The 27,636-nt window shown below is 45.3% G+C and overlaps 1 protein-coding gene across 6 annotated transcripts in view; it reads right to left on the reverse strand.

Moving 5' to 3' along the window:
• The window catches only part of dati (zinc finger protein datilografo), a 91,369-nt gene that overhangs the window by 36,210 nt on the left and 27,523 nt on the right, over positions 1-27,636 (reverse strand). For all 6 annotated transcript variants that reach the window (XM_089071688.1, XM_089071687.1, XM_089071691.1 and 3 more), the window contains exons 3-4: positions 21,975-22,311; positions 1,297-1,490 (exon numbers count right to left, since the gene is read on the reverse strand). In XM_089071688.1, coding sequence (XP_088927814.1) covers positions 1,297-1,490; positions 21,975-22,311 — 531 coding nt within the window. The remainder of the gene's footprint in view (positions 1-1,296; positions 1,491-21,974; positions 22,312-27,636) is intronic.

Here is a 27,636-nt window from a genome sequence, read left to right on the forward strand (position 1 = left end):
AGAACGAAGGAGAGGTATAACAGCGTCTCTCGTGTACGGGCCGACAGATGCCTTCCCACGTTTTTTCGTTGAGACATGTGCCCGGCGCGGAAGGCGAAAGGGTTGAGAAATTCAGTTGCCGGCCGGGTGGGGCGGCGGCGGCAAAAAACTGCCCCACGATACAAGATTCCGCCGGTAATCGCTGCGAGCCGCGATTCCACGCGAACGAGGGGTGAATTCGATTAACGGGTACGGGGGTCACGGTCTTTTTCCCAGATCAGACTGCGTTTTTTTTTCTTTTTAAACCTCTGTCCCTTTAATAACCGGTCGGTGGCACGCACCCTTAGCCACCGTGAAGCTCGTGCGTGTGTAAACAACGATTGTTCATTCACGGCGCGACTATATATGAGAAAGTTCTCCGGTCTGCGTCGCTTGTAACGCACTATATCAAAGAGCCTCTCGCCCTTCGTGACATTTTTGTTCATCAGATTTCTGTCGAGGACGTCGCCGTGATCATACAGTTTTCTTCAAGTTCTATCATTTCTGTCCGCTGTAATTTTTATGAATTCGAGCGACAATATTTGTCCGGCTTTCTCGAATCGATTGATTGCGTAACGTCGATTCCCTTGATGATAAGCGCCACATGAGAATTCAGAGGTAAAAGCAAGCCCAAGCACCCCGCGAAGGATCCCAAGAGGAACTATCCAAAGCGCTCTCGATTGTTATTTTTGATAGAACAAACAATACTATCTACAAAAAGGAGATGACTACGAATCATGGCGCGATTATTTAGATTTTCGGACGTGCTTGGATCTGAATTTTCTATTCGCAAGCTTGAGGTTTGCTGGTATGCGCTTAAGCTCGACATACGTCCGCCGCATCTCCCAGCGACGTCGACTGCTTTTAACTTGCTTGAGACTTGCATCGATTATATAGGAAGCCCTCGAAACGGAACAAAGGAAACGGCGGACAAAGAACGTTTAAACGGGAATCCATCTGTATATAAGTATCGAGGCAAGCGTGAACCCACCACCACCATATGCGTGCGTAACGAGTAAAAAAACTGAAGATGTCGCGCGCGCGCGCGCGAGAAAAAGTTAATGTAAAGATTTTCGATCGTTAGAGGAGCGATTATTAGCGGTAAGTATATGCACGCGCGAGATTACCGGAGGATTGATCGATCCTTCTGTAATTTTTTTTTATTTCTTTTTTTTTTTTTTTTTGGTTGTTTTTCCCACTTCCGAGCTTTTCGATTAGAAAATTACCGGCACCGCGTATCAGCGAATTTGCGAGTTGGACGTCGGATTTGGTACATACATGACTGACCTTCGACGTGTGGGTACGGAGGCTGGACTCCGTGGCGAAGCCCTTGCCGCAGATGTTGCAGTGGAACGGCCGGTTCTTCGCCCGCTCCACCTGAGCGTCGTGATTCCTCAGGTGTTGCTGCAAATTCGACAGTTGGATGAAGGCCCGCCCGCAGTCCGGTAAATGGCACTTGTACGGTCGTTCACCTGCGATCAGATACCGTAAGGCGTATTAGAATTTCGTGCGGCTGTGCACGAGCGTAATACGTAAATTGTGTTACACATTGTGGAGCACGTAACGGCCCCGTACACGCTCGATCGCGGGAAATTCGCGCAGGTCATGCCACGCGATTTTCCTAGAGATCGTACGAAATTTCGAAATTTAATCCGCCGGATCGGAAGATGAATAAAAGAGAGAGAGAGAGAGAGAGAGAGAAAGACGGTACATCCATAAATCTTCTCCCTGTCAATCGTCACGTACCGACGATGATTTAGTAATGGTATGTGCTACGAATATTATTTGAAACATTTATTTTTACAATTAATAATTTTCACACACTCGTTTCGATGGATCATCGAATATTAATACTTATACCTATTTATAGTAGCCATGGTGCTTCCCTATTATTCACAATCATGCGTAAAGTGTTCATGTTCCTAAGCCGTTTATACCGTTTACTTTTTGATTGGCGTGTAAGAGTAGGTATCATCCGTCTAACGTATCGTACATTCAATATTAACTTTGTCCTCGCGATCTGCGCGACGAAGATTGATGAAGAGATTGAAACGTCATTAATGACTCGTTTGTCAGCTCGCCAAGTATGTCTCTCACTCCTCGGCTCGCTTTTAAAAGGTAGAGGCTATGTGGAAAAACGCGCTTAGGAAGTGAATTGGCTGGTCAGTGACTCTCGGCTTTTTTTTCCCCGGAGCTTTTTTTACGGGCATGCAACAGGTTTCTACATCTACATCGAAGAGTAGGTGGGAAGAAAAATACCGCATTTTTCACCGTGCCACGGGCAGAAAGGCGCGGACGGCGCCGACTACTGCACAAATTAGTGGCAGCTAACGCGTAAACATTTTCCATGCAAATGCGCGATGTTATTTATTGCACGGTCTTAAGAAAATTTCCGTTTGTTTCAAAATACGAATATTTAAGCGACCCTCCTGCCCCCGTACCGTGTAATAATGATAGAGTAATGTAGCCTCTCGATCGTTTAATCGCCTCGATCGATCGGCGATTCGAGAGGCAGACTTCAGCTGCCGTTGCGTTTTTATTGCGTTTTTTTTTTCTCCTCTCCACGGCTCGCCGTTCGTCTCGAGTGGACTCGATTCTAATTCCCACAAGCGATTGGCTCAATTTAACTTTTATTAATATCGACATTCTTCCCCAATCCTTTTTACCCCGGGCACTTGTTCCTGCTGCTCTCTCGTTCTATCTCTTCACCTCTCTCTTTCTTTCTCTCCCCCCTGTCTCTCTCTCTCTCTCTCTCTCTCTCTCTCTCTCTCTCTCTCTCTCTCTCTCCTTCTCTCTCGCCTACCTCTTCCTCTCAGTCGTTCTACGGGATTCATCTTTTATTCAGTCGCGTGATTCATCGGAGAATTTCATCGTGTTCGATTTAATAAAAATAACTCGAGCGAGCAAAATTAGATTCTACAATCTTTTATCGCGTGCTGGCATTTGAAACTTCCTAGCATAAAAACAAAACGTCATCGCCGAAATGCATTTTCAAGCGCATCTTTTTTTTTATTGGGAAAGATAAATGGAGGCTATCTTGTACGCGATACGCGATAAAAGTTAGATTTTAAAATAACAGCATCCTGAAAGTTTGTTGTTAAAGAATTTCCGGAGGATTTCCCACCTAGGAATAAGTGCAATGAGAGAAAAACCACCTTTGTATTTGCATTTATTTTCACATACGAGGTGAAATACATTGCCATTATTCGTATTAACTTATTTATAACAAGAATCCATTTCCGCGTAATATAACTTTGCAAACTGTACTGTGCAAATTCTCTTCCTTTATAAAATATAAATATAATGAACGTAATTTTCGAATCAGATTGATAATCGCAAATCATTTCGAAATAATTGACTAAAACATTTGCCACCGTGACAAAGTGTTTCTATATATAAGAAACCACTAGACTTCTCCCGATACTTCATCGTCGTTACAGTCGATATATTAATATGTTTTTAATTGTACTACGACAGAGAGAGGAAACATACGGTCTCGGTTTCTTCACGAATGGCTAAGTCTTTCCTTTTTTTTTCTTTTTTTTCTTTTTTTTTTTAACGTTACACAAACATGTTGAAACAAAGTATTCTTCCTTTATTCGATGAAAGTATTTAATTATGCAATAACGGCGTTGTCCATGAAGAAAGAAAAAAAAAGAATAGGAATTCGCTATTGGAATTTTTATGAAGGGACACTTGGCTTTTCCCTCCTCCGCCCGAGACCGTATGTTTTCTGTCGCGCTACAATTAAAAACGTATTAATACCCCAGGTATAACAGCGTCGGCATCGGGGGGGAAGTCTAGTGGTTTCTTATTGTCGACACTTAATTGCCGGTTGAAACATTTATTTGTAGAACGATGAGCTCGCCCACGTGCACGCTCGCACATACGTAATATTCGCCTTTTTTGTGCGCTTGACGTTACCGGAAGCAGCGGCGGTAGGAACAAACGCGGCGAGAAGGGTTACAAAGTGAGCATACCTTCTCTCTTTCTCCCGTTCATAAAAGGGAAATAATGACACAGAACGAACGACTCCGGCCGGTCATTCGTTTCCATGAAAACAGTCAGTTTTCCCGCACTATTATGCGATAAACGTTGCTCTGACGTTGCGCGACGTCGAGCATTCTCGTGCGATAATAAAAAAATAAAAGGACATTGTGATAATACACCCCCCCCACACACACACACACACACACACACACACCACGTTACCATAATATTATATATATATATATATATATATATATATATATATATATATGTATATGCAGTGCGTTGGCATTTCAAGCATGCAATCGGCATTCATTTTTTACTACCTCTCGTTTATCGTTTAATCGACCGTATCACTCGCTAAGATATTAATTCGTAAATGCGCAATATGCTAAAATATGGTTTACAAAATAATCTCTCGTCAAAATCAACTTTTATCAATTATTAAGTTTTCGCAGATTCAATAAACACAGAAATGACAATGCGTCCACGATTGACGATTACGTGACATGTTCGAAGGGATTAACGGCTTTCCTACGGTAGCTTTTATAATAGTCGGAGCAACGCGTTTCTTCCTTTTTTTTTTCAAATACTTAAATAATTCCTCATTTTAATATAATGGCCTCTCATCCCATAATAATTCGCGTGATCTCGCGCGGAGCTGCGAAGAGTTATGATTAAATTTAAAATCTTGCGTGCGAAACGAAAGGACAAGAGATGGAACAACGAGGGAAGGCGGGAGGGCGGGAGGAGGAATCGCTCGAGGTTGCCTTGTCGAAGGGTCTAGCCCCAACTCTTTGAAATCCCCTTTGTCGACTGTGCAGGAATTACAAATTATAAAGAACTTTTGATGAATCGGTGCACTTCGGCAAGCATTCATCCTGACATTCGACATTTAACTCTTTCTTTCAAATTTAATGAACTCCAAAATATTCTCATATGCAGCCAAGCAAAGGCGTTACAATAATATCATATTACGATTACTGATTACCATATGCTACAATTTTAAACTGATAAAACAGTAATACTTTGAAAAATGATTGAAGACGCATTTTTTTTTAACATTTCACGTTTTATAATGTTTGGAAATATCGTCTGGTTTGGACAGCCATAGGTAAAATATAATATTTGCTGTCGCGTTGTATTTTCGTGCAAGCCATAAATTCTATCCGTCATTTCGGGCCCCGGACAATTTCAATTTTATTCCATTAAAAATTGTGATCATTGTTGCACGAACGAATTTATCGCGCCAGACATTCTACACGAATTTCAACATTTAATTTTGACGTACGGTTACTACCCTCGAGCTCTCTTTCTCTCTCTGTTTCTCTCTCTCCTCCCCCGCCTCTCTATCAGTCTCTCTCCCTTTCTCTCCATTCGCTCGGCCTATCTGTCTCTTTAGCTCTCTCTCTCTCTCTCTCTCTTTCTGCCAACACCCTCTGACACCATCCAATATTCTCGTCCCCCCCCCTCTCTTTCTCTCTCCCCCTTCTCACTCTTTTCTCTCATACCGTTCTCTACCTCTAGCGTTGGCGCAAATCATTTTCGGAATATCAAACGCCTCTGACAGAACGTCCAATGATTTCCCACCTCGTTCGCCCTTTCGCCGCATAGCTACCCTTTGACGCTGGCCGCGCCTGCGACTTTTCGCGAGATCTCGCGTTCGCGCTAGAGCTACAGCCGGCCGCCCGCGAGATTTTTCCAGTGCATTTTTTTCCGCGACGCCGGTACATCTCGCTGCACCACTCGTCAAAATCACCGGGCTCGCGAAAGTAGGTAGAAAACCCAGCAAAAGCTCGCACGTGGTTGGACGTGTGAGCACGAAACAGCCCGTGGAATCGCCACCTCCCTCCTTTCCACCTTTCCACCACCTCGGTCTGACCGCTGGTGTGTGCTGTGATCGTTCCGCACACCCCGTGCGTCCCGAGTCTCGCACCGAGTGAATGTTATATACCGGGTGGATGGCCACCCATCCCCTCGCGCTCGACCACCCCCTTCGCAGCCCGCGGCCCGGCCCGGCCCGGCACGGCCCTACCGCCCTGCCGCGCGGGCGGCCCACTACACGTCCACGGCAGAAAATTAATGTCCCCTGCAATCCATGTATAATGCATTCGCATTTCGTTCAACGAACAAATGAACGCACTGCTAGAAAATTTACGTCCCATCTCGCTCCCAGGGCTCGAGCGTCTTTTCTCTTGTTCCGAGTTCTCTCTCCCTCTCTCTCTTCCTCTCTCACTATCTTTCTCTTTATTTAGCTCGCTCGTTCCCAATCTCTCTTTCTCTCCAATCATCCCTCGCACGGGAATTCGCGAGCGGAAACGCGTCGGCCCTGACCAACTCGCGGTCCCGTGCTCGCTCGTTCTCTCTTCCGGTCGCGCGTTTCGCCATCTCCCGCTCTCCCCTCCGTCTCCCGATTCCCCTTCCTCTCTCTTCCTCTTTCCCGATCCCCTCGCCCCGTACTCCCGGCGTCATCGAAATTCCGGCTGGAAATCATTAAATTGCACGCACTCACACGCACGTGCGTTGTTCGCACTGATGGCCCCTCTCCTGGCGAGCCCCCTTCACCTCAGCCCACCCGCTCTTTCGCTCTTGCGACCTTCTATGACACTCGTCGAACTATCCACACGAGTGATACCTCGAATTTTGGCGTGTGCCCGGGTGAGGGGCGCGGATTTTCGGGCGAATACGCACTGTTTCCCGGGAAAAATTGACGATGACAGCGATGGCGCGCGAAAGGCGGAGAACGAATTTACGCAATTATTGAGAACGACGCGATATTTCATGCCTTCCCCCATTCCTCATCGTTCACGAGACAAAAACGAACGATCCGTTCGGCAGTTTGGAAAAGGCCGGCAAAAAGATTGGGATAAAAATAGGCGAAATTTCGAATGAAAATTGAATCGCGAAGAAACGTTTAGGGATATATCGACTCGCGGAGATATTGCGAAGGTTCGTAAACTATATCTAACTATATACCCAGTTACCATATTGTTATCAAGAATCGTAAATGAAACTATTTCACTTATCAGCGCATTTCAGCCGATTTTTATTTGATCTACGTATCTTTTGAAGTAGCACACTTTGCGCTAAGATATAGATAAACGTTCGAATGATATTCCAGCGATACTAGATCTCTTTGCCAGTTTTTAGCCGCGTACTTTTCTATACGGCTGTAATAAAATAGTTCCATAATTATACGCTTCGAGGAATATTGAAAATATTCATATGAAAAAAATTATCATATGAATGTTACATTAGGAAAATTTCAGATGACACGCAGACGAAGTCGCGACTTTATATCTTCACAGTGAGATCAGAATAATGATTAATAATGACAATATTAAGAGCCGTGTGAGATGAGAAAAACGCGTAAAGGTAACACTTAAATGCTAAATAGCAATGTCAGGCGATTACGTGACGATAGCGGTCTGAACTTTGTACTTTGCATCTTTCGAGGTCACGTCGGTCGCGTTATTCATACGGCGATTAATGATAGGATTCGTGCGCGAGTCTAGGTGCAAAGTGGCCGTTAAAAAATTTAAGTTTCTCATGTACGGCGCGAATTGCATTAACCTTGGTTCGACGGGAAAGTATTTTTGGAAAAGACGGTCTATAGCCCGCCTCGGCTCGTTGCTAATTAAAGCGCGCTTATCCGCGCTGCTTTCGCGCTAAAGCGAGAGTCGAAAAGCGATTAAACTTCAAATTTAGTCTAAAAGTACGACGGTAATGTGACAACCTCCATTAATTTTCTTACGTGTCCGGGAATCGTTGATGCGCCTTCCTACACCGGGTCGATGGAGGAAGCGATCGTTCGCGATGATATAAAAAGATTTCCGTTGCAACAAAGACGGTATCGTCGGATATACGGATTTTGTCTTGGTGGGGAACCAGCGCGTGGAATCCTTATCCTTGCGTTCACGAATTGAATTAGTTTAACGCCAGGCTGGTAAATTCGCGCTAGTAAACGTCATTCGCGCGCTTTCGCAAAGCGCAACAAAAATAGAGAATTAATTATTTAGACGAGTTATGGGCGCGCCACGTTTATTGGTCTACATTAATTACGGGTTTCGCTAGCTTCGGCTAGTGCGAGAGCCGAACAATTGAGTCGTTGTGTTTTGATAATTATTCCCGTGACAGTCATTAATAATCAAGCGTGCTATATAGCCGCATAATTAACTGCTATACCGGAACCGCCTTCTGTCCCTCGACGTCCCCCTTCGACATCCCTAAACGAATTCTTTTCTCCTTGGAAAACTCAGAATATTGCGTTTTTGGAAAGCGATTTGAACAGCTTTAAGTCATATTGCGCAAGAATGAAAACAAGAAATCTGAACAATAGAGATTCGCGACATGTATGATGGGACAAAATGTTGAACGCCTATTTTTTGAATTTAATTATATAAATTCAATAAATCAATTCTGCATCTATGCATCTATGCAGCTTTGCAACTAAGAGCTGTTTATTTAGATCCGGAAAACGTAGCAATCGAACGGCACGTCTAATTCCTTCAATAATATCCTAATAATCATTAGAAACTTGCAAGAAATTTTTATTGCAAAAAATATTCCCTCAGCCAGGGATTGAATCTGAATCTCCCGCTTTCCAGATAGGTATCTTATCTTTCGACCATTGAAGCATGTGGTATCGCAATAACCGGAATATTAATAATAAATATTAATAATAAAAGAATAGAAAGAACGCCTATATATTACGTCTACTGACATATATACAAATAATATACATATATATCTATAGAATAATGTGTCATACACACAATAGAGACTCACGGTATGGTCGGACAAGATCTTGAGCGCCTAAAAGAACTAAATCTCTAAAGAGAAAAGGGCTCTTGTTGATTAAAAAAGTTGTCGAATGAAAGAGAGAGATATAAATACATTTTACAAGTTTTATTGTAAAAGAGATATATCGGGGAAAAGCGAGAACTCCATATCAATTATATTCCGAAAATGAGCTGCTAACTTTACAGAGGTGTGAAAATGCGGTAAGCGGTGAAATGACCGTTTCGACCCTTTGATGTTAATTCGTTCGCGAAAACTGTCACCGAGAGGTGTGTCCGTTGCGCGCGGGGTGGTCAGCATTGGGCGGCATGTCGGACAGATGAAATTACTTTCCGCGGAAATCATTATCGGGAGGCTCCATCAGATTTATCGAAAGAAGAGCGGCAGCATTATCGTGGACGCGCCTGGAAATTTATAGGGTCCGGAATTACCATGAAACTGGCGTTAGTGCCACGTTCGGCATAGCATATATTGCACTAAGAGAACACGTTACCGGGCACATAGAATTCGAATGAGAGCGAGAGAGGGTGAGAGAGAGAGCGAGAGAGAAAGAGAGGCGAGGAGAGAGGGAGAGAGAGGGGGGGGAAGGGGGAGAGAGAATGCATCCCTTTCCCGAGCAATGCAGCCGAGCGTTTCACGCATGCATGGAAATCATTAAAATAAAATGGCCGATAACAAATGACTGTTGCAAAGAGGGGAGCCCTCCCGGTTGGCGGCCATCTTGGTTCACGTGACCGTCATCCGGGCAACCACGGGCACGCCACGCCCCTTTAATGATTTCTACCCCCTGGCGAATGTACCGTACGTACGTACGTGCGAAATTTCTCTCGTATATGTGTGTGTGTTTGTTCACGGGTGCATTGGTGTGTGGGTATATCCCCCGCATACGTGGGGTACAGTCATCATCAGTAGTCTAGGCGAAATCACCCTCCGGTACAGCCTCTTCCAAACTCATCGTCAGCGATCGTTCTCGAAAGTGCATTTCGGGATTGCGACCCCCGAGTTTTCTGTTATTCGTTGAGAACAAGGTGGCTGTACGACACTCATAACATGATGAATTACATACTTGAGAAGTGTACGATGATTCAGTTGAATTCGTTTCGTATCTAGTTTGATTACTCGCCCGGTAGCAACGTCTCGCAAAGCCGGCAGGAGTTGGCGTGGTGTCATATCGAAGCGAACTTTCCGGCACGGAGATCCAACGGATCACGATTTCGATACCGTGCGAAAATCATCAGCGGGAATTAACTTTCCCGTATCTGTATCGTCGGACACGGAGCCTGGCGATGCCTAATTTCCTGATTTTTTGTGAAATCGCGAAATGAGCGTGGGGGAGGGGCATCATTCTCGCGTGTCTGCGTGCCAGTGGTCGCAATAAGCGAAATCCGAAATAAGCGAGAGATTATGCGAGGGATTCAATTCCCGGACCTAGACAATGCCAGGATAACGATACGCCTGGGATGACGTCGTCGGCGATGCCATTGCATTTTGCAAACTCGTCACCGCCGACGACGTCGCGCGGACCTCGGCGGCCCGAAAGTTCAAGGTTCGCGTACACAGTCAGCCTGAGTCGAAGTGAATTTTCGAGTCGATAGCAGGCAGGCGAACGAGCACAAGCTCGGGGAATCTAGTCTCGGCCCGGCGGCGGATACTCCGTTTGATGATGCGGGTAAGGCACGCGGGCAAGCGTTCGGGAATCGCGGCCGGGCACAGCAAAGGGCGGTAATAGTTGATCAATAATCCCGTAACTTGGTTAGGCGCGCGTTTATTTTGCCGAATGCGACCTATTCGCTCGAACGGCCGAACGTTAGCCAGCGTATTAAGCGGCTATGAAAGTTTTATGAACCAAAGATTACTACCAACTCTCCATTTTGTTCCGCATATCGCATATTTATTACGTTTCGTCCCCCGCGTTTCATGACACGTCGCGTTTTTTTTCCATCCGGGGAAACGAGCTCTCCTCTATCTCTCTTTCTCTCGTAGTATCGCGAGACAAATGCAACGAGTTATTGTTTCATGCGAATTAATAATAAAAATAATTCTATCGAACGCAGTGACTTGCAGCGGAGAATAAAAATAAAATAGTTGTATAGATAATAAATAAATGAAAAATAAAAGCGATTGGACGATTTAAAAGGAATATTTGTAATCCCCTAATCGAAAGTCCGGAAACGGAGTTGAAATAATTCAAGAGATCGCACGTCGACCGCGCTGTCTGATATTAATCGCTACATGAAGTATGGCTGGTTTGAAAAATATTAAATCCGCTGGTGAAGTATCGGCAACTTTTCGGACTGAAATAATCGTTTCGAAATTTAATATAATTTATGACAAAAAGATCCGTTATTGCGCAGATTCGAGTATTCGCAAGAGCAAGGTCGTTCAATCACGCAAAGATACAACCGCGATTTTTCCTACGACGACAACGATGATGCCAACGAACTTCCTGTTGCCGGTTGGTCTGGTTGTGCGCGGGTGGAACATTATTCGGGCATATGGTGGGCTCTCCTCTCTCTCTCTTTCTTTCATTCCTTCTCCCACGCTCTCCTATCCTCGTTCTCCTACCCTCTCAACAAGCGGTTCACCTGCCTTGCCCGAAACTCTTTACCTCTTACGTTTTATTTCCTTTTTTTTTTTTTGACCGATGCCTTCGCTTTTTCGGGCCATCCACGGGGAACACGCGGGGTTACCGACCCGATTGAGGCTCGTAACCCTTCCTCGTCGTTGTGGCACGTTTATTTCTACGCATCGAGGTCGATGAACCCTTTTTTTCTGCGATCGGTTACGACCCCGTTAATCTATCGGCCAGCACGTGGAAATAATCGAAATCGCGATAGATTCGACGAGATCATCTTCTCGATTTATCAATCAATTTTTTTATCGATTTATGATTTTGATAGTCGTTACATTATCGCAGCTGTCGGCTACCAAGATTTTTGAATTTTGAGATCGGCGAAGAAGTATACCTTGACTTAGTAGAGTAGATTTAGAAGATTTCGAAGGTTAAATTTAGATTTTTCAGAGATCGTCCAAGTATGTCGGGTATATACTGCTTTCGTTTCCGCTTCCGCAGAACAAAAAACTCATCGGGCAGAATACTTTGCTGACAACTTTCCTTCTTCACCGCTTGCTGTCGCGCGACAAGCTCTAATTTCGGGCCGGCCCGTAATTTTTCTCGCGGACTCAGCCGAGCATAATTTATTCCCGATGCCTGATGAGACCCATTGTCGCCGAGACGACGATGTCGTCGACTCACTCGCTCGCTCGCTCGCTCTCAGTGGCGAAGGGGATTGAAAACGAGTCTAGTCGAATCGAGGCGAGGGGGAAGGGGGGAGGACTCGCGGAAACGAGGGGTTGAAGTGGTCCTAGTTGAGAGAAGAGAGGAAAAAAGGAGGACGAATTATATAAGACACCGGAAGAGGAGTACAACACGCGACGCCTGCTTCCTTCACCCGTCCGCATCCGTCCGAGAATGGTTAACGATCGTTTCTGGATACAGGACAAGATCATCACCCCTTTCCCCTAACGACAATCTCTCGCCGCTTAACAGGCATTTCATCGAGACCTTTTTTTCTTTGTCTCTTTCTTCTTCTTCTCTCGCTTCCTCTCCCCCCTCCCCCTCTCTCTCTCTCTCTCTCTCTCTCCCTCTCTCTCTCTCCCTCTCTCTCTTTCTCTCATCATCAGGACAGCGAACCTCGAGTCATTAGGCAGACTGGGGTAAAAAGGGGTAAAAATTAATGTCTCAGAATGAACGCTCGGCTTGTCGAGTGGCCGGAGCTAAGTCCTGATGGCCCTCGTGTCTTTACGATTTTTCATCGCGAGCCATTTGTTCGTAAGATCCTGGGAAGGCTATACTCTCCCCCCCCCCTCCCCTCTCCCGTTCCGAGTTGCCAGTTGAACGACCTTTGATTCCTCGATGAGGTTGACGTACAACTGAATTAATAACGAGCTACCATTCCGAACGGCTCTAATTATAGATATAACATTCGATTCAGAAAAGCGAAAAATTTGTCGAGATCTGTAAGATCGTCTTGTTTTGAAAGTACAAAACCTCAGAAAATAGAAAGTGAGTATTATCGAGTTTTTTTCGCGCGTTAAGAAATGGACGCTCGCGAGAAAGCGAGCTCGAAGCATCATCTCTCTCGAAGAAGGCCGTTCACGCGCCTTATTTCAGGCCTATCGCGTATATACGGCCGCGATATACGTTCGTTCGCGTACGTATCACGTGGAGGTGAGAAGCGTGTGTAACACGGGCACATATCGCGCGCGCGTACTCGGGCCCCGAAGTTTCCGACGTAAGACGGCGGAGATCCGCCGCGCGCTCTCGTATGCCGTATGGCGTCCCGCGCGTTACCTCCCACACATGTCGTGTAGAAAGTTTACTAGATGGAAATCTATATCTTATTTTACGGCCGGCCGTGCTCAATATTCTTGACCCGCCGGCCCCGAGAGCGGCCGATATAAATGGTCCGCGTAAATCTTTCCAGTCCGAGGCTCTCGGCACCGCTGAGTCGCCGCGATAAAGAGATGCAGCTCTTCTTTGCGAGAGATGGAAAATATTATATCGGCACTACATTACATTATCGTGAGACTTCTTCGATTTGCGCCTTAACAGCCCCGGATCAATTTTATTTCCACGAAGAGAGAGGAAAGGAAGATAAATATATATATATTTCTCCGTTCTCAGTTAAAAACAGTGTGTTAAAGATTCAATGTGTGTTTGAAAAATTCAGAATTTTTGTTATATTTCGAGTTTCTTTTAGATATCGCGATCAATAAATTAGTCATTCAATAAATTTATATGTTCGTCACATTGTAATCTCGGACGGAGCGATTAATATTACTAAGTCATTAATAATATCAATAAGACATGGCGTTAATGCAATTATGCACAGATTCGCGTTTTGCAATCGTAATGTCTCCGCGATAATTGGCGGTGCTACATTGGCGATATCTATTTGTTCCACTTAAAGATGCATTTTTATTTCCCGGACCGTCAGCGCGGACGCGGTTCTCATTTTGTATGGCTTTCGTTCTCTCTTTATTGGATTATTGGACGGCCGATGCGATAGCGCGCGGGACGCGTCATCGATAATCGGAGTAATTGCAGATGCAAAATAAATATACGTCGATGCGCTCGCGGCTGTGGATTACCCTCTCTCTCTCTCTCTCTCTCTCTCTCTCTCTCTCTCTCTCTCTCTCTCTCTCTCTCTCTCTCTCGCTCGCTCGCTCGCGCGAGCGCGCACGCGGTACTAATAATTATCGAATGAAAAGAAGAAAAAGGGGGAAAAAAAAAACAAAAGAGACGAGAGAGAAACGTTAACAGTCGTGGCATTTGTCGGCGCGAAGTTATTGCATCCGAGGCTGAGGAGCGCATCAAGTATCCTTAACCCACTGACCGGTTCTCCACGGCGCGCTAAAATGTGACAGCGCTCGCGGTGCGCCTTGCTCCGCGCTCGAGGATCGTATCTGATTTTGCGCGGAAAAAGAAAAGTCCGGCTTTCGTGCCAGATTAGAAAGTTAATCTACATTTCGTTAGGGTATAATACCGTTCACCGCGGCGCGGGCACGTAAGCGTGATATAATTACGTACGGCGCGCGTATCTCGTGCGCGAGAGACAAATACGATGGGAAGGCCCGAGCTCTCTCGCGACACACGCATTTACGTATATTTGAAAATTCGTCCCTCTCCATCCGAAAATCACTCCCCTCACAGCACGGCCATGTGGCGGCGATCGCGATTTTTAAACTTGCGAACGAAGATACATTATTATTCATAACGCTCGTCGGTAACGAGCAACATCCATTAGCGAGCACTTAGACAGAATTACATTCGCGAATAAATAACCGCGAAATATTATTTTGATATTTATTTATATATGTATATATTTTATTATGTACGTATATATTTTTCGAAAAGCGTCCTACCGTTGGTGAAAATAACTGGGATTTCGAGAGAACCAAGTTTTCTGTAGAATAATTAATCCGCGCCGGAAGGGGCCGGCACACGGATATTTTATTTGTATTTCAAATATTCCTTTTGTTTCTCCGCGACGTACTTATGTTTCGTCCCGGAGAGGGATTTTCGTCTCGCTAGGAGAATCTTGAAGGAGCGACTCTGCTCGCGAAAGGGTTTCGAAAGTAAGTCAGTAAAGCAAGGGTGAACTTTCGGCCGAATTCAAAGATTAAAACGGCGGTGTCTCTTTAAATGTCTTACGAGAATCACGCGAGCCTCGCCTTTTGAATTTACTTTGAAATCGTGTCTCGATTCTACCGAAACAGTCTCAAGCGTCATTTTTTATTGCTGTTTCCAAAAGAAAATTTATTCAGAAAATGCGATCATTAATGCGGGAGAAGAAGTGACGAGAAGCCTTTACGTCGCGCTAAATAAACGATAAATTCACGAGAGCATGAAAACTAACGCGACCTTGCTTTTTATACTTGGACGAATACTTATTACTTCTAGCTGCATCTCGGACTATTCTATATCAGCTGCGAGCGATAAGATAGCCGCGGAAAAAAATCACTCTCATGGCAACAATCTCAGGACGCGCTGCGGATTTGCGTGTTGTGTGGAAAAAGTGAACGCGCCTTGAAAAACATTCGTGGCGAAATATCTACAACGAAATGAAATATAACTTCATTCGCCGCGGATTTAAAAAAGCGCGCTTTCGCGCATTTTTACGATTTTGCTTCTTTAACTTTAAATTAAATTACGAAATTACGACACATTTTGAAACCACTCGGTGGCGTTAAAATACCGCGAGCATTAAGGTACAATCCGATTATTAAATCGGTTCGTGCATTAAATGGGGGCTACTACTCGTGAGGAACGCTAAGTCCCATCTAAAAGTATCGTGCTTCGTTTCTTCATAACTGAACTGTGAGAGAACTCTCGAGAGTCACGTGATTTGTCCGGCTAGGCGAGCTCGCGGTTTCCCTTCCCATTAAATTTTAATTAACTGCGGGTGGGAAAAAACGAAGTAAGTGCACTATACCCCACAATATGCATACTATAGCCCACGTTTTGCCATCCCGCGTAATTAGTTTCATCGACCACTAAGGCCGTACAAGGTGCCGGACAAAAAGATAGGAGACTCGCCGAGTCGCCGTGAAAAAGGACTTAACCGCGTTGTTCCTCGCTCGAGAAGCAATTCGAAAATGTAGTACCCTATATCTCGCGATAGTTCCTTCTTATAATTAATACAACTAAAAAAAGACCAAAAAAAACAACGGAAACGATACACCGTTAAAATTTTGATTTCACATACAAATGTTAAAATTTAAATTTAATTTTGATCTAAAAAAAATTCGCAATTTCGTGAAAAAAAAAAAAAATATCGTCGGGCGTTTTCAATTCACCTATTTCTCGTAATTTTCTATCGCACACTATTCTGCGCAAAAATGTCAATTTACCGGCTATTAGCTCGCCATTCGGATCTGTCAACAGAAAGCCGTGCAAACATTGCACCGAGATTCCTTATCTCGTATCACAAACAGCCGTGCGATGACAATCGTGCGCGCGGGCGGGTTCGCAATGAGTAGGAAAAATTGCCAAGGCGATTCACGCGATCGTGTTCTAATCGTCGTTTCATCGGCGGCCGTCAATCGATAGCGGAAGCGATCGCACCCCGCAACAAGCGGCAAGGCCTCGACAGGCGCATAAAAAAGATTGACAGTCAGTCTATTGTCGAGTCATTTTGTTCGATACGATTCAAGGTCGAGATGGAAAAAAAGAGCGTAGGCGTATATTATTATCGTTCTCCCTCCTCGTCATCCCTACAGTAAAGGTTCTATTCAAATTAACCCTCACGGAAAAAATGCGGAACCGCGCCGCGGAAGGGTTGGTAGAAAATTAGAATAGGTTGATGCGCGCGTCGATAGGCTATGCATATGCGCCGTGACTATACATTCATTTCTTCGACCATGGACCATACGGCGTTGCTACCGGCTTAATCACTTTTCATTTCTTTCCCGTAGCTTTTTCTCACCGAAGCTTACCAATATTTGAACGGACATGAGTAAAATGCATTTGATCGGAATAAAAAAGTAACGAAAAGAGCGGAATGATTTTTGGGTTGTAGAATGGAAAATCATAGAGATTTTTTTATAAGTATTATGTTTGTATTTATTCTCAAATAATATTTCCTAAAACAATATTTCCGAATATAATAATCGGTAATAAATATATCGGTTATATATCAGCGCGAGGAAATTTTAGCGTGAAACCAGTTATGCAAGAAGAAAGATTGCAAAGTTACAGACTTCAGTGTCTATCGATAATCGTGTCTTTTTAAGTCGCTACAGCGAAGCTGAAGTTGAGTGTGTTAATTACTAAATGCGGGCCGGTTACATCGCTCGCAAAATTGCATGAATGCATGAATTCTGGCGTACGAGTAATTTACGAGTATGCCGCGCTGAACGCGGGTTGGTATTAGAACTAACGCTCGTTCTGTTAAAACATTCATAGCGAGGCTATAGGTCGGCAGGCTGATTAGCCTGCGTTATATTAATCAACGAAAATTAATCAACTTCCGGGTTTAGAATATTCTCGAAACGCAAAGATTTCATCGATAATTTTGCCGCGAATCTGTAGAGTTGATGATCGCCAAAAAAAAAAAAAAAGACATTTGAGCGAAAGCTCATTTCGCGACTTGTGCAGTTTTTCCTCCGTACAATCTCGTTCGTAATTTTTATTTCTCGTGCTCAAAGCACGTCGCCATGCCGTTGTTTAATCTTTCATTCCGCGCCATTTGTGATAAAGGGACCACCCGGCGCCGCTCTTTTCCGCGGCGCTCGCGACCCCCAACCCTCTGACCTCTCCCCCCGCCGTTTCTCGTCGCTTTGATTTTTCTCGAGACGTCCGCCGAGAGGCATTCCGCCGCATGAATTCTTAACCGGGCGAAATTAGCGAATTAAAAGTGCGAGAGGGACGGAAAAACCCACGGACTCTCGGAAGACTACCGCCGGAAGGCCGTTGAGGAAGCGAGGTGGCGGACGAGAGGAGGACGCGCGGGGGTTTAAATTCAGGAGCGTTCGTCCTTTTCCTCTCGTTTTACCGCGGCACCTCGTAAATACGGATATGCAGGCTCGTTTCCAAACTGTTCCACGCGCGCAGAAGCGGGGAAGGTGGGAAACGGAGGTCGAGGCAGAAGCCTTAATTTTTATTCATGTGCCGACGAAACGGCAATTTTTCGCAGTATTAAGTGGGCTTTAAAATTGTCCGGTCAATTTCTTCGGTAGGACGTGCTCCTTTTTTCAAACACCGCTATCATCATCACGGCGACGCCCTCTCTGCGCGGCGGGCTGGCCCCCTTTTCAACGCACTCTTTTCGGTGATTCTCGCGCGATGGACACAAAATCGCGCATTTCGTCCCGCGGGAATCCTTTAGAAATTCCCATTCAGCGAGAAATCGTTGCGTAGTCGCTCGGGGGAGAATGCCGATGTGTTATCGATAACGTGGCCATTACGCATCAGCGTCTTTCATAGCGTGGATTACGCTCATAGACGGATCATTAGGTCATAGATGTTACCAAATGGACGCCCAGATTACGGGCTTTCGCAGCGTTTAACAATCGCAACCCGTAGTCCTTTGAGATTGTCCCGCGCCATTCTATCCGCACCGCTTTTCGATCGACGATTTTCGCAGCCACACACACGCGCCTAGTTAGCGGCTCCGGGAAAACCGATTAGTCCCTGGCGCGTAGGGCGGTCGATCATTAGATTTTGGCCGGGAAATTGAGTTTTGCCCGCTGCCGAAGGGATAATCTTTGGTAGCCTCTGGCCTGCTATATGCACGGATTCTATCTGTCCCTCCCTCCCTCTCTCTCTCTCTCTCTCTGTCTCTCTCTACCTACCTTTCTCTCTCTCTATCGCTACTCTATGTCTCTTTCTCCTTCCTTCTATATCTCTCTTTCTCTCACCGTGTGCATCTCCCGATCGCATACGCTCACGGACACACATGTGCATACATGCGTGCGTGTGTATGCTCCGTGTTGCATGTACGTGTAGGAATATACATAGGATCGCGCGCGTTCACGCGCTCGCGCGGACATGCGGCGCTTGCGACGGTGGCGGCACGTAACTTCGGTTCCATTATTGAGCGATCGGGCGATCGAAAAATTCCCGCGCTTTTTCGCACGCGGCCACCCCGGTGGGGCGAGCCGGACCCTCATTGGCTCGGCCGTTTGGTCATCCTTGCGCGCCGCTGGCGCGAGAGGGGGTGAACGGACTCGCTCACCCTCGTTCTCGTTCTCTCTTCCGCCCTTGCACTCTCCGCACCCTCGCCAGGTATTTGTCTAGGCTACAGATATTGACCAGCTATCGATATCGTGGACACTCGTCGATATTATATTCTCCGCCTGCTCCCTTCCATCGACCTCGTTCTTTCGTTTCGCTCTCCCATCACGGTACATTTTACCAGCCGTACGTTCTCGTGCAAATTTCGGTTAATGAATTATATGTATAATATATAGACACGCGTGCACATATATATGGGCAAACGATGTAACTCGTGTGCATATTTGCGGAGCGATGGACGGTGGGTGGAGGAGGAAGGGGGCATGTCGGCACGCCGGCGAATTCCCGCCGATTTTTGAATGCGAACGACCAATCGCGCCGCGTGCCCCGCCGCGCCAGAATTTCATCGAAATGAGAAATCAATACGCAGTGCAAACGCTATAACGGGATTGTTCTGTTGCAAAAATGCGCATGGTTTCCGAGTATGCCGCTTTGCATTCACGTTACTTCGATATTAATTAGTACCAATGTATTATTGTTTTTCTGATTTTTATATATTTATCTATCTAGCCATATATCTGTGTGTATATATGTATATATGTATATATGAATATATTATATAATATATATGTATGACATGTGTACATATATATATATATATATATTTATATATATATGCACACACACACACACACACACACACACACACACACACACACACACACACACACACACACACACACACACACACACACACACACCACATATATGTTGTATGTGTGCAATTTTGCATTTTGCATAACATCAATGGTAGGTATGAATTAAATAAAATTAATAAACTAAATAAACGCAATTTTATAAGTGTAATTTTTATTTAATACAAAAAGTAGCAATTTTATAAATATAACCAATTTCCACAACATTTTCGCATTCCAATAATAAATATAAATATTGTTTGATATTTATATTTAGTTTAAAATATTCTATTAATGAAAAAATGATTAATATATATATATAATAGATTCGCGGCTAATTAAGAGCAACTAATATAAATTATTGAGAGCTTGTATATTCGACAAGACGTAAAATTCGTGATTACAAGGAGCCAACAAGCTTGTTGAGTTTGCATGTTGTGTGAGTATAAATTTTGCACCGCTCAATCATTTCTCCTTAAGACGTTCGAAAATAGAAATATTTCGATTCGGCGGCTAAACTTGGCTCGAGCGCTCGCAGCTCGTCACGAGATACCGTTGCAAGTTTTGCACCCTTTCGATGCAGCCGAGGCCGAGGGCGGCACATACGTGTGCGCATTTAAAACATTTTATCGGTAGAAGTGTAGAAATCCAAAGCGACCCTTTACGTTCGCGCGTGTATACACGCCCAACTCGAGCACCACCCTGCGGAGGAGGACGATGACGAGGGGTGGGATATGTGGAGAAGGGCGGTTATTAATGTAAGGGGTGGCTGAGCAGTAGTTATTTGGCCGTGGGTGGTCGCAACAGAGGGCGAGAGAAAGAGAGGCCGAGACAGAGAGAGAGAGAGAGAGAGAGAGAGAGAGAGAGAGAGAGAGAGAGAGACATGGAGCGAGAAGACGGGAGGTTGAGAGATGGGCCGGCTAAAATCAATGCGAGTTCTTTCTTTTGCCGCTATTTACAGTTAAGAAACGACAGGCTCGGCCGAAGCGGTGCGGCGCGTGCAAATAAAAAGATAAACGTAGAAAACCAGGTTACGTTGGATATTCTCGTCAAACTCGCGCGACGTCTGCTTTTATAAACCGCTCCGATCGAGCTACGTCGAAACGCGGCGTCGCGTCGCGTATATATTGAGGACTCGCGTCGCGCAAGATGATTCTCTTCGCGATTCATCGAGAACGACTCGACGATTCGTTACGTCGGCAAAGAAACGTCGAGGATCCGTTTACTTTGTCAACGAGTCTTTCGAGTTAGAATCGATTGTTACTCGGGGTTTCATATCTCTCCTTCGCTCCGCACCGATTCAGATTAAATAGCTCAAATACCTGACGCGGGGCGTTTTTCTCTATCTCTTTGTTTTCTTTCTTTTTTTTTTCGCTGCCTCAGCAAAGCAGATCTTCGTTAAGGTCAACGAGATTTTTCCAAGGGGCTAGTAGTCGTGCGGCCAGCGCGCTCGCTGACCGTTCACTTGCGAGGCTAATACCTTCCGAGTGACTACGTTCATCCCTTAATGAAATTCTTTCTGCCCGGACGCGACCCATTGGCTTGCCTTTGCAGTCAGATCGGGTTTTCTCATTATTGCAAATCCTTCGTTCCTGATTCGGCCTGGTCGATGTTATTTTAGTTGCAAGCCGCCTCCTACGCGGGCGGCTGCATCGTTATCCGAATATCGGAAGCCTTGCGGGGCGCGAAAGAGTCAGCACGCGGGGCGATAGGATGCATTCGTTCGTTCGTTCGTTCGTTCGTTCATTCGTTCGTTCGTTCGTTCATTCGACCGTATCATTCGAGCGTAGGAATATTTTACTTGCACGCATGTTGCATGCACAAAGCAATTTCGCACCGGCGCGCATTGAAGTTAGTCACAATCGGGACGCATGATTGCCCGTACAGACAATAACTGCATATTAATTTATTGATTATTGGCTATAGCCCGGGCGATATAGTATTCATAGAATTTACTATAACAGCAATATATATTCGTGCACTAATTTATTGACCAATAACTCGGCGCGAGTTCTATAACGGCGACGAGCCCTGGGCAGCGGTGTGTGGTGGGGCACCAGGGCTTAACGCGTATTATTCTGCATTAATTTACGGGCGGTGCCGATTACGCGCGGCGGTCGACTTTAATCGGGCGTAATCGAGGAAAAACCTCCGCGCGCGCCTACCGAGCGCGTATGTCGTTAACGCGAGCGGTGGTGCGCCTGCAACAACAATAGGAGGGCAAAACTCACCCGTATGCAGTCGTGTGTGCTGCTGCACGTGGCTGAGCTGCTTGAACCTGCGGTCGCAGTAGCTGCACTTGTACGGCTTCTCGCCCGTATGGACCCTGATGTGCTGCACGAGCTGGTGATTGCTGGAGAACGATTTGAGGCACTGCTGGCACTGGTGCGGCTTGACTTCGTTGCTGGCGATCATGCCGCCCGGTCCGACGCCGACGCCGACACCGACACCCAGACCGGCTAGGCCGCCGGCCACGCCGCCGCCGGGCCTCGCCGTCAGTGCACCCGCGCCCAGCTCCCTCGCGTGCATCTGCATCGCGCTCTTGTGCATGAAGATCTGCGAGAAGAACTGCCGGGGTTAGTTGGTACGCTGTACTTTTCGCCGAGCAACGGGGGATGGCAGATCGACTCTGACCGCCTCTCGCACTTCGTAGTCGATCGCCATCGGTTTCGCATCACCGAAACTGATGAGATCACCTCGCCTCTGCTGCTGCATGCTGAGATCGCAAGATCGTTTAGCTTTGAAAAACATACTCGCGTTTATTGAGAGATAGGGCGAGGCGAGGAAATCTCAAGATAAAACGTGAGGAATATCGTACCGTGGAATCGACTTTTATTAATATACAGAAGTCGTTTATAAATATATATTATATAGACAAAAATAAGTTTCACAATTGAATAATATATACGTAATATTATTATAATATTTGAAAGAATATTGAAATTTTAAAATAAATAAGTAGAGGGGAGAAGTCTTGCAGTCATGCAAAAAAGTTATTCCAAGGTATTATATTCTTCTTCACAGTTTCGGCATAGATTTCAGAACACGTACGGTTCGATCGATCCTCGTGTATCTCCATTATGTGTTTGCGCTAGTTCTTTTACGGATATATTAAGATTAAATTGTGGCACTATTACATAAGTATCGAGGAGACGCGCGAAATCGTATTCCGACGTTATATCATCTAATCGTCTGAGTCGTGGTGGTTGAACTTGGCGATTAGAAGTTAGCAAGGTCGTGGTACTGCAAGGCCGAGAGCCAACGTTTATAATCGCGGAACGAAGGTGCGGTGCAACTTGACCTACTGACCGACGCTACAAACTCCGATTCTGGAACCAACGTGAGAACTTGGAACTCGATGAAATTTATAACCTAGTTCATTCCGTCCGCTTGATTTAGAGTATCATTATATGTTTTACGCAAACCGTGACACCTTCGAGTAAGGTAATTTTATGAATCCCTGTAATGCATTTAGTGTGTCTATAATACATTTACGTCTGATCTGTCACGTGTTCTTATCTGTCAGATTTATGGACGATCACTCTATCGCTCAGATGCTTACAATTTATTATCGGCCTCGATTCCATCGACCTCGGCACGACGATGAGAATCTCGAGGCGAAAAAGAATCGGTCGAAACATCGCGTTTGCGGTACAAAACCGAGGCATACGAGAAATGCGTGGAGAACGAATCCAATCCTCACTCCGGTTCCTCCTGAGCGCCGCGAGGAAGAAGCGAAACTGATAGAGCGGCGGATCTGGCCGCGTAGCCGGGTGGAGAAACGTTCAATTTCGGCTTCTCCTCATTCGAGGAACAGGTGTTGCGCCCGTACCGTGGGTGTGGGTGTAGGTGAACGAACGAAAGAGTTAACGTTAAGGCCGTACAGTCCGCGGCAAGAGTGGTCGGGCGAATAGGATTCGGCGTGAGGAATAGAAGAACCGAAACTTGGCGGAATTAAAGAGGAGGATAGCGGGGAGGAGGGGACCACCACGGAGACGGGTGGATGGACTCGCGAAGACGGTGGAGGATTTTATTAAAATATGTTAAAACTGTAATTAAAATCGAAAAATCTCGTGAGAAGTTTTAAGAATCTTAGGTCACCCCTTTCGCGACGAGAGAAGCGCTGAGGCCCTCCGAGAGTGAGAGAGAAAGAAGATGTCGAGCGGGACAGAGAGAATTGAAATTGTCACCGAGGGTTCTCAAGTTTCCACGAGTTCAACCCTTTCCCCCGTTTGCCGTTCGACGTGACTACGGATACTTGACGGGGTGACGACGATCTCGACGCTCACTGGGCATCCCTGGACTCTTTAATCCCCGTGAGAGAGGGAGAGGCTGCCCGACGCGATTTTATTCCGCGCCTTTTTCCTCGCCTTTTTCTACCTCCGCGCCCGGACACGGTCCGCCGGCTGTTGTTCGTCACCGATTTGAATGAAATTGTTCCTGTTTTGTGGTGCTCGAGAGGGAGGGAGGAAATGCTACGAAGGGCGATACTCCGTTTAATCGATGTATAACCGGTACGCCGATATTTCACGAACATTGGGTTTACATCGATTTTATATAATGTATTGAAAAAATTATTGATACCAAAATAATACATTTGTGTGTGTGTAAGATTGTAAAATTATATTAATCTATATTATATATATATATATATATATATATATATATATATAATTATCTATAAATTATTCTGATAAACATGAATAATTATGTGTGTGTCCATATATATATATATATATATATAAATATAATTATTAATAAATATAAATGTAATTTCAGAAATAAAAAAAATATATATGTCTAAAGCTAGCAAGAATACATCTATTATATAAATGAGTATATTTTTGCATGTTTGTATTATGTGATTTTAATCTGCTTGTTTGATATTTTAAAGTTATCCGTAATTGCTTGCCAACACGGGTTTTCCCTTTTCGAATTCTTTGCCCCTCGTGAACGGACTTTCACGATGATTAACCAGAGTCGGGAATGACGGAAGGGTTCGTGAAAAAATGGTTTGACGCCAAGGCGGAATCACGTCGCGAATTTTTAACGACTGTCTAGAGTGGCCCATCGAGATTTCTTTAAATTTTAGGCGTAAGACGTTTTTACTGATGAGATGACTGTCTTTGCATGCTGATATGATGAATTATCGAATTCTTCGCATACTCGCATTTAAATTGCAACACAGTATAAGAATAAAATATACATTGAAAGTTTAGACGATTCCGATAAACATTCTTCAATTTCAAATTGCGTTAATATAAACTAAATTATTTTTTAAGTGCAGAGACGATGCAATTATTTTTTTAATTCTCAGAGTTAAAATAAGATTGTCATTTCAATGGCATCGACATACGAACAATGTTGGCTATTATTCTCCGAAAGTTTTTCGTCAGAGTTCGGCGAGAATGCCGCGCATTTCTTAAATTTCAAAAGTACGTAGTCATTAATCAAATTTTTATCTCCTGGCAGACGGAAAATTGCGTCCCGACGCCCGACCATACTGGCGGTTTGAATCTTTTTTTCTGATTTATCGCCGTCGCCAGCCGCGGGAAAAAAAAAGAGAGAAAGAGAGAAGTCGCGGTCATGACGGGGACTGCAAAGAGAAATGGAAAGAGGAAGAGGAGAACGGAAAGAAGAGAGTCGGCCCGCAGGCCGCCCGGCTTAATGTCCTTAATAATGGAAAAATATATCAAATGACACCCACTGTATTTCCGTAGGAACAACTCTCGTTTCGATTCTACTTCTCCCACTCGCTCTTCTTTCTTACCCCCTTTGCGATATTCATATTTTTGCGTCCGCCTCCCCGTCCGCTCTTTTTTATTAACTCTCGGATCGCTCTATCCATGTTTCTTCTTTAATGCAGCAAGATCTAAGCGCCCGCGAGGAAGGACAGCGACTATTTTCAGTCTCTGATTTATTAACGCGCGATAAGGGACTGTTCCACCTCTTATTTCGTATCTGTTTTGTTTTAGCGAGTCATCTTTGACACAGTTGCGCCCGGGAGTCCTCTCGCCGCGGGATTCTCGCTTGAAAAATGCACGACCCTGTTTTTCCGCTATTCGAATCGCGACGGACGACGGGCTCGGTACGGACTTCGCCGCGCCGGCAGATCTCTCCTTCTGATGCTGATGCTCGAAGGGATCGTTAGCATTTCAGGAGGAGCCGACGCGGGCAACCCTTCCTTTTTCTCCCTTTTCTTTTTTTTTTATATTCCTCCCTCCCGCCCTCCCCCGGCCCCTTTTACCGTGAGTTACGTCCGTGAGTAACGTCGAGCCACTCGAAGTGGGCTACTTTATACACTTGGAATACAAAGCGAAGGTCTCACCTGCTGACCATATGCCTTCTCTCCACGCGCGCACACGCGTACACGCACACGGCGATGCCCTCCGTCCACCCACGCACGCTGGCCGTACAACGGCGGCTCACATATGGTATATCTTTGCCCATGTGCGCACGTGTGTGTGTGTGTGTGTGTGTGTGTGTGTGTGTGTGTGTGTATACAGTGCGCGCATACGTGTACGGAGACAACGTCCAATCTAACCTAGCATGACCTGACTCATTCGCGAACCTACCTACCCACCTATCTATCTAAACTACTGCCGCGGATAGTGTGTACTGTAATATAAAGGAAAAGGGAGAGAGAGCCATCCCTTGCCTTTCCCCTCCCCCTTCCCGGCTCCCTGTAATTGTCAGCTTTAATCCGCCTGAATCGTTGCACGTTGATCCTCCGCGAGGTATGTTGTCCGTTTCCGGTCGGCGCGAACAATCGTTCCGCCAATCAGCTGCTTAAAAAGAAGTATCTGGCGATTTGATTTCCGCGGAACGGATTTCTGCGGTCCTGTCTCACTATCTTCTCTCTCTCTCTCTCTCCTCCCTATTTCTTGCATCTGCCTAATTTTAGAGTCGAATGCAGAGATTCCGATTCTCTCGTCTACTTATTATATCCAGTTAAGAGCAGTTCTTTATCCATATGAATTATTTAATTATGTAGACGAAGAATCAAATATTGTCGTCCATTATCTGATTAATTTTAAATTAATTATCCGATGGCGTTACAACGAAAAATTATCGCAATTAAAAGTTCTTAAAGTCACGCACGTATAAGTGATATATTATTTTATAAGAAGAAAAAAAAAGAAAAAGAATCTCCGGTATAAATGATCGGTTAAATGTCTGAGGAAAAAAAAAAAACAAAATTTTGATACCGCTAAAGGCATATTTCTCTCTTTTTGTTTCCTTCTGCTACGGTAGGCAAAATCGGGCTTCCTGTTTCGTCGGCGGATAGGATCAAATAACACGACGCGGCACATCGAAATTAAGGATGCCGAAAGGTAGTCGTTATCCTGCGGCTTGTGTGGGGTAGAGTACAAAAAAAAAAAAAAAAGAGGAGAGGAAAAGAAAGAGAAAAGAAACGGGCACACCACGAGATCGCGCGATAGCGGACTATCGATCGTATTAATGTGCGTCGATGGATAGCCAGCCGCGCGAGCCCAATGTCAAGAGTGCAGAATCGCCGAGCGAATATCGGCGATCGGGCGAAAGTCTATCAATGATCGGCCGGCCTTGCGGTCACGTCTCGACGTCGTTGGTAACGCTATATTCGACTCGGTTCGTATGACTCGACGATATAATGGATACAGGGTCGCCGTTTTCCATCGGGAAACTAATCGGGGACAGATCGCGGCCGCGCGACGGAGCACGGGAGGATCCACGAGGAGACGCGTCTTCTCGCGACTGCGAAAAAACAATTTCAATTCCCGAAAGTTTTCCGACGCGGACCGCGTCGGAACTTTCACGGGGCGCGATCAAATATGCAACGATCATTTTTAGCGCGGCTTCTCGAAAGTGTTAATTATTAACACGGGCGTTTTCGGCCGCTCCTGTCACATC

Source organism: Pogonomyrmex barbatus, unplaced genomic scaffold, assembly GCF_055798465.1.
Source record: "Pogonomyrmex barbatus isolate J1 unplaced genomic scaffold, ASM5579846v1 scaffold12, whole genome shotgun sequence".
In the NCBI taxonomy this organism is placed as follows: domain Eukaryota; kingdom Metazoa; phylum Arthropoda; class Insecta; order Hymenoptera; family Formicidae; genus Pogonomyrmex; species Pogonomyrmex barbatus.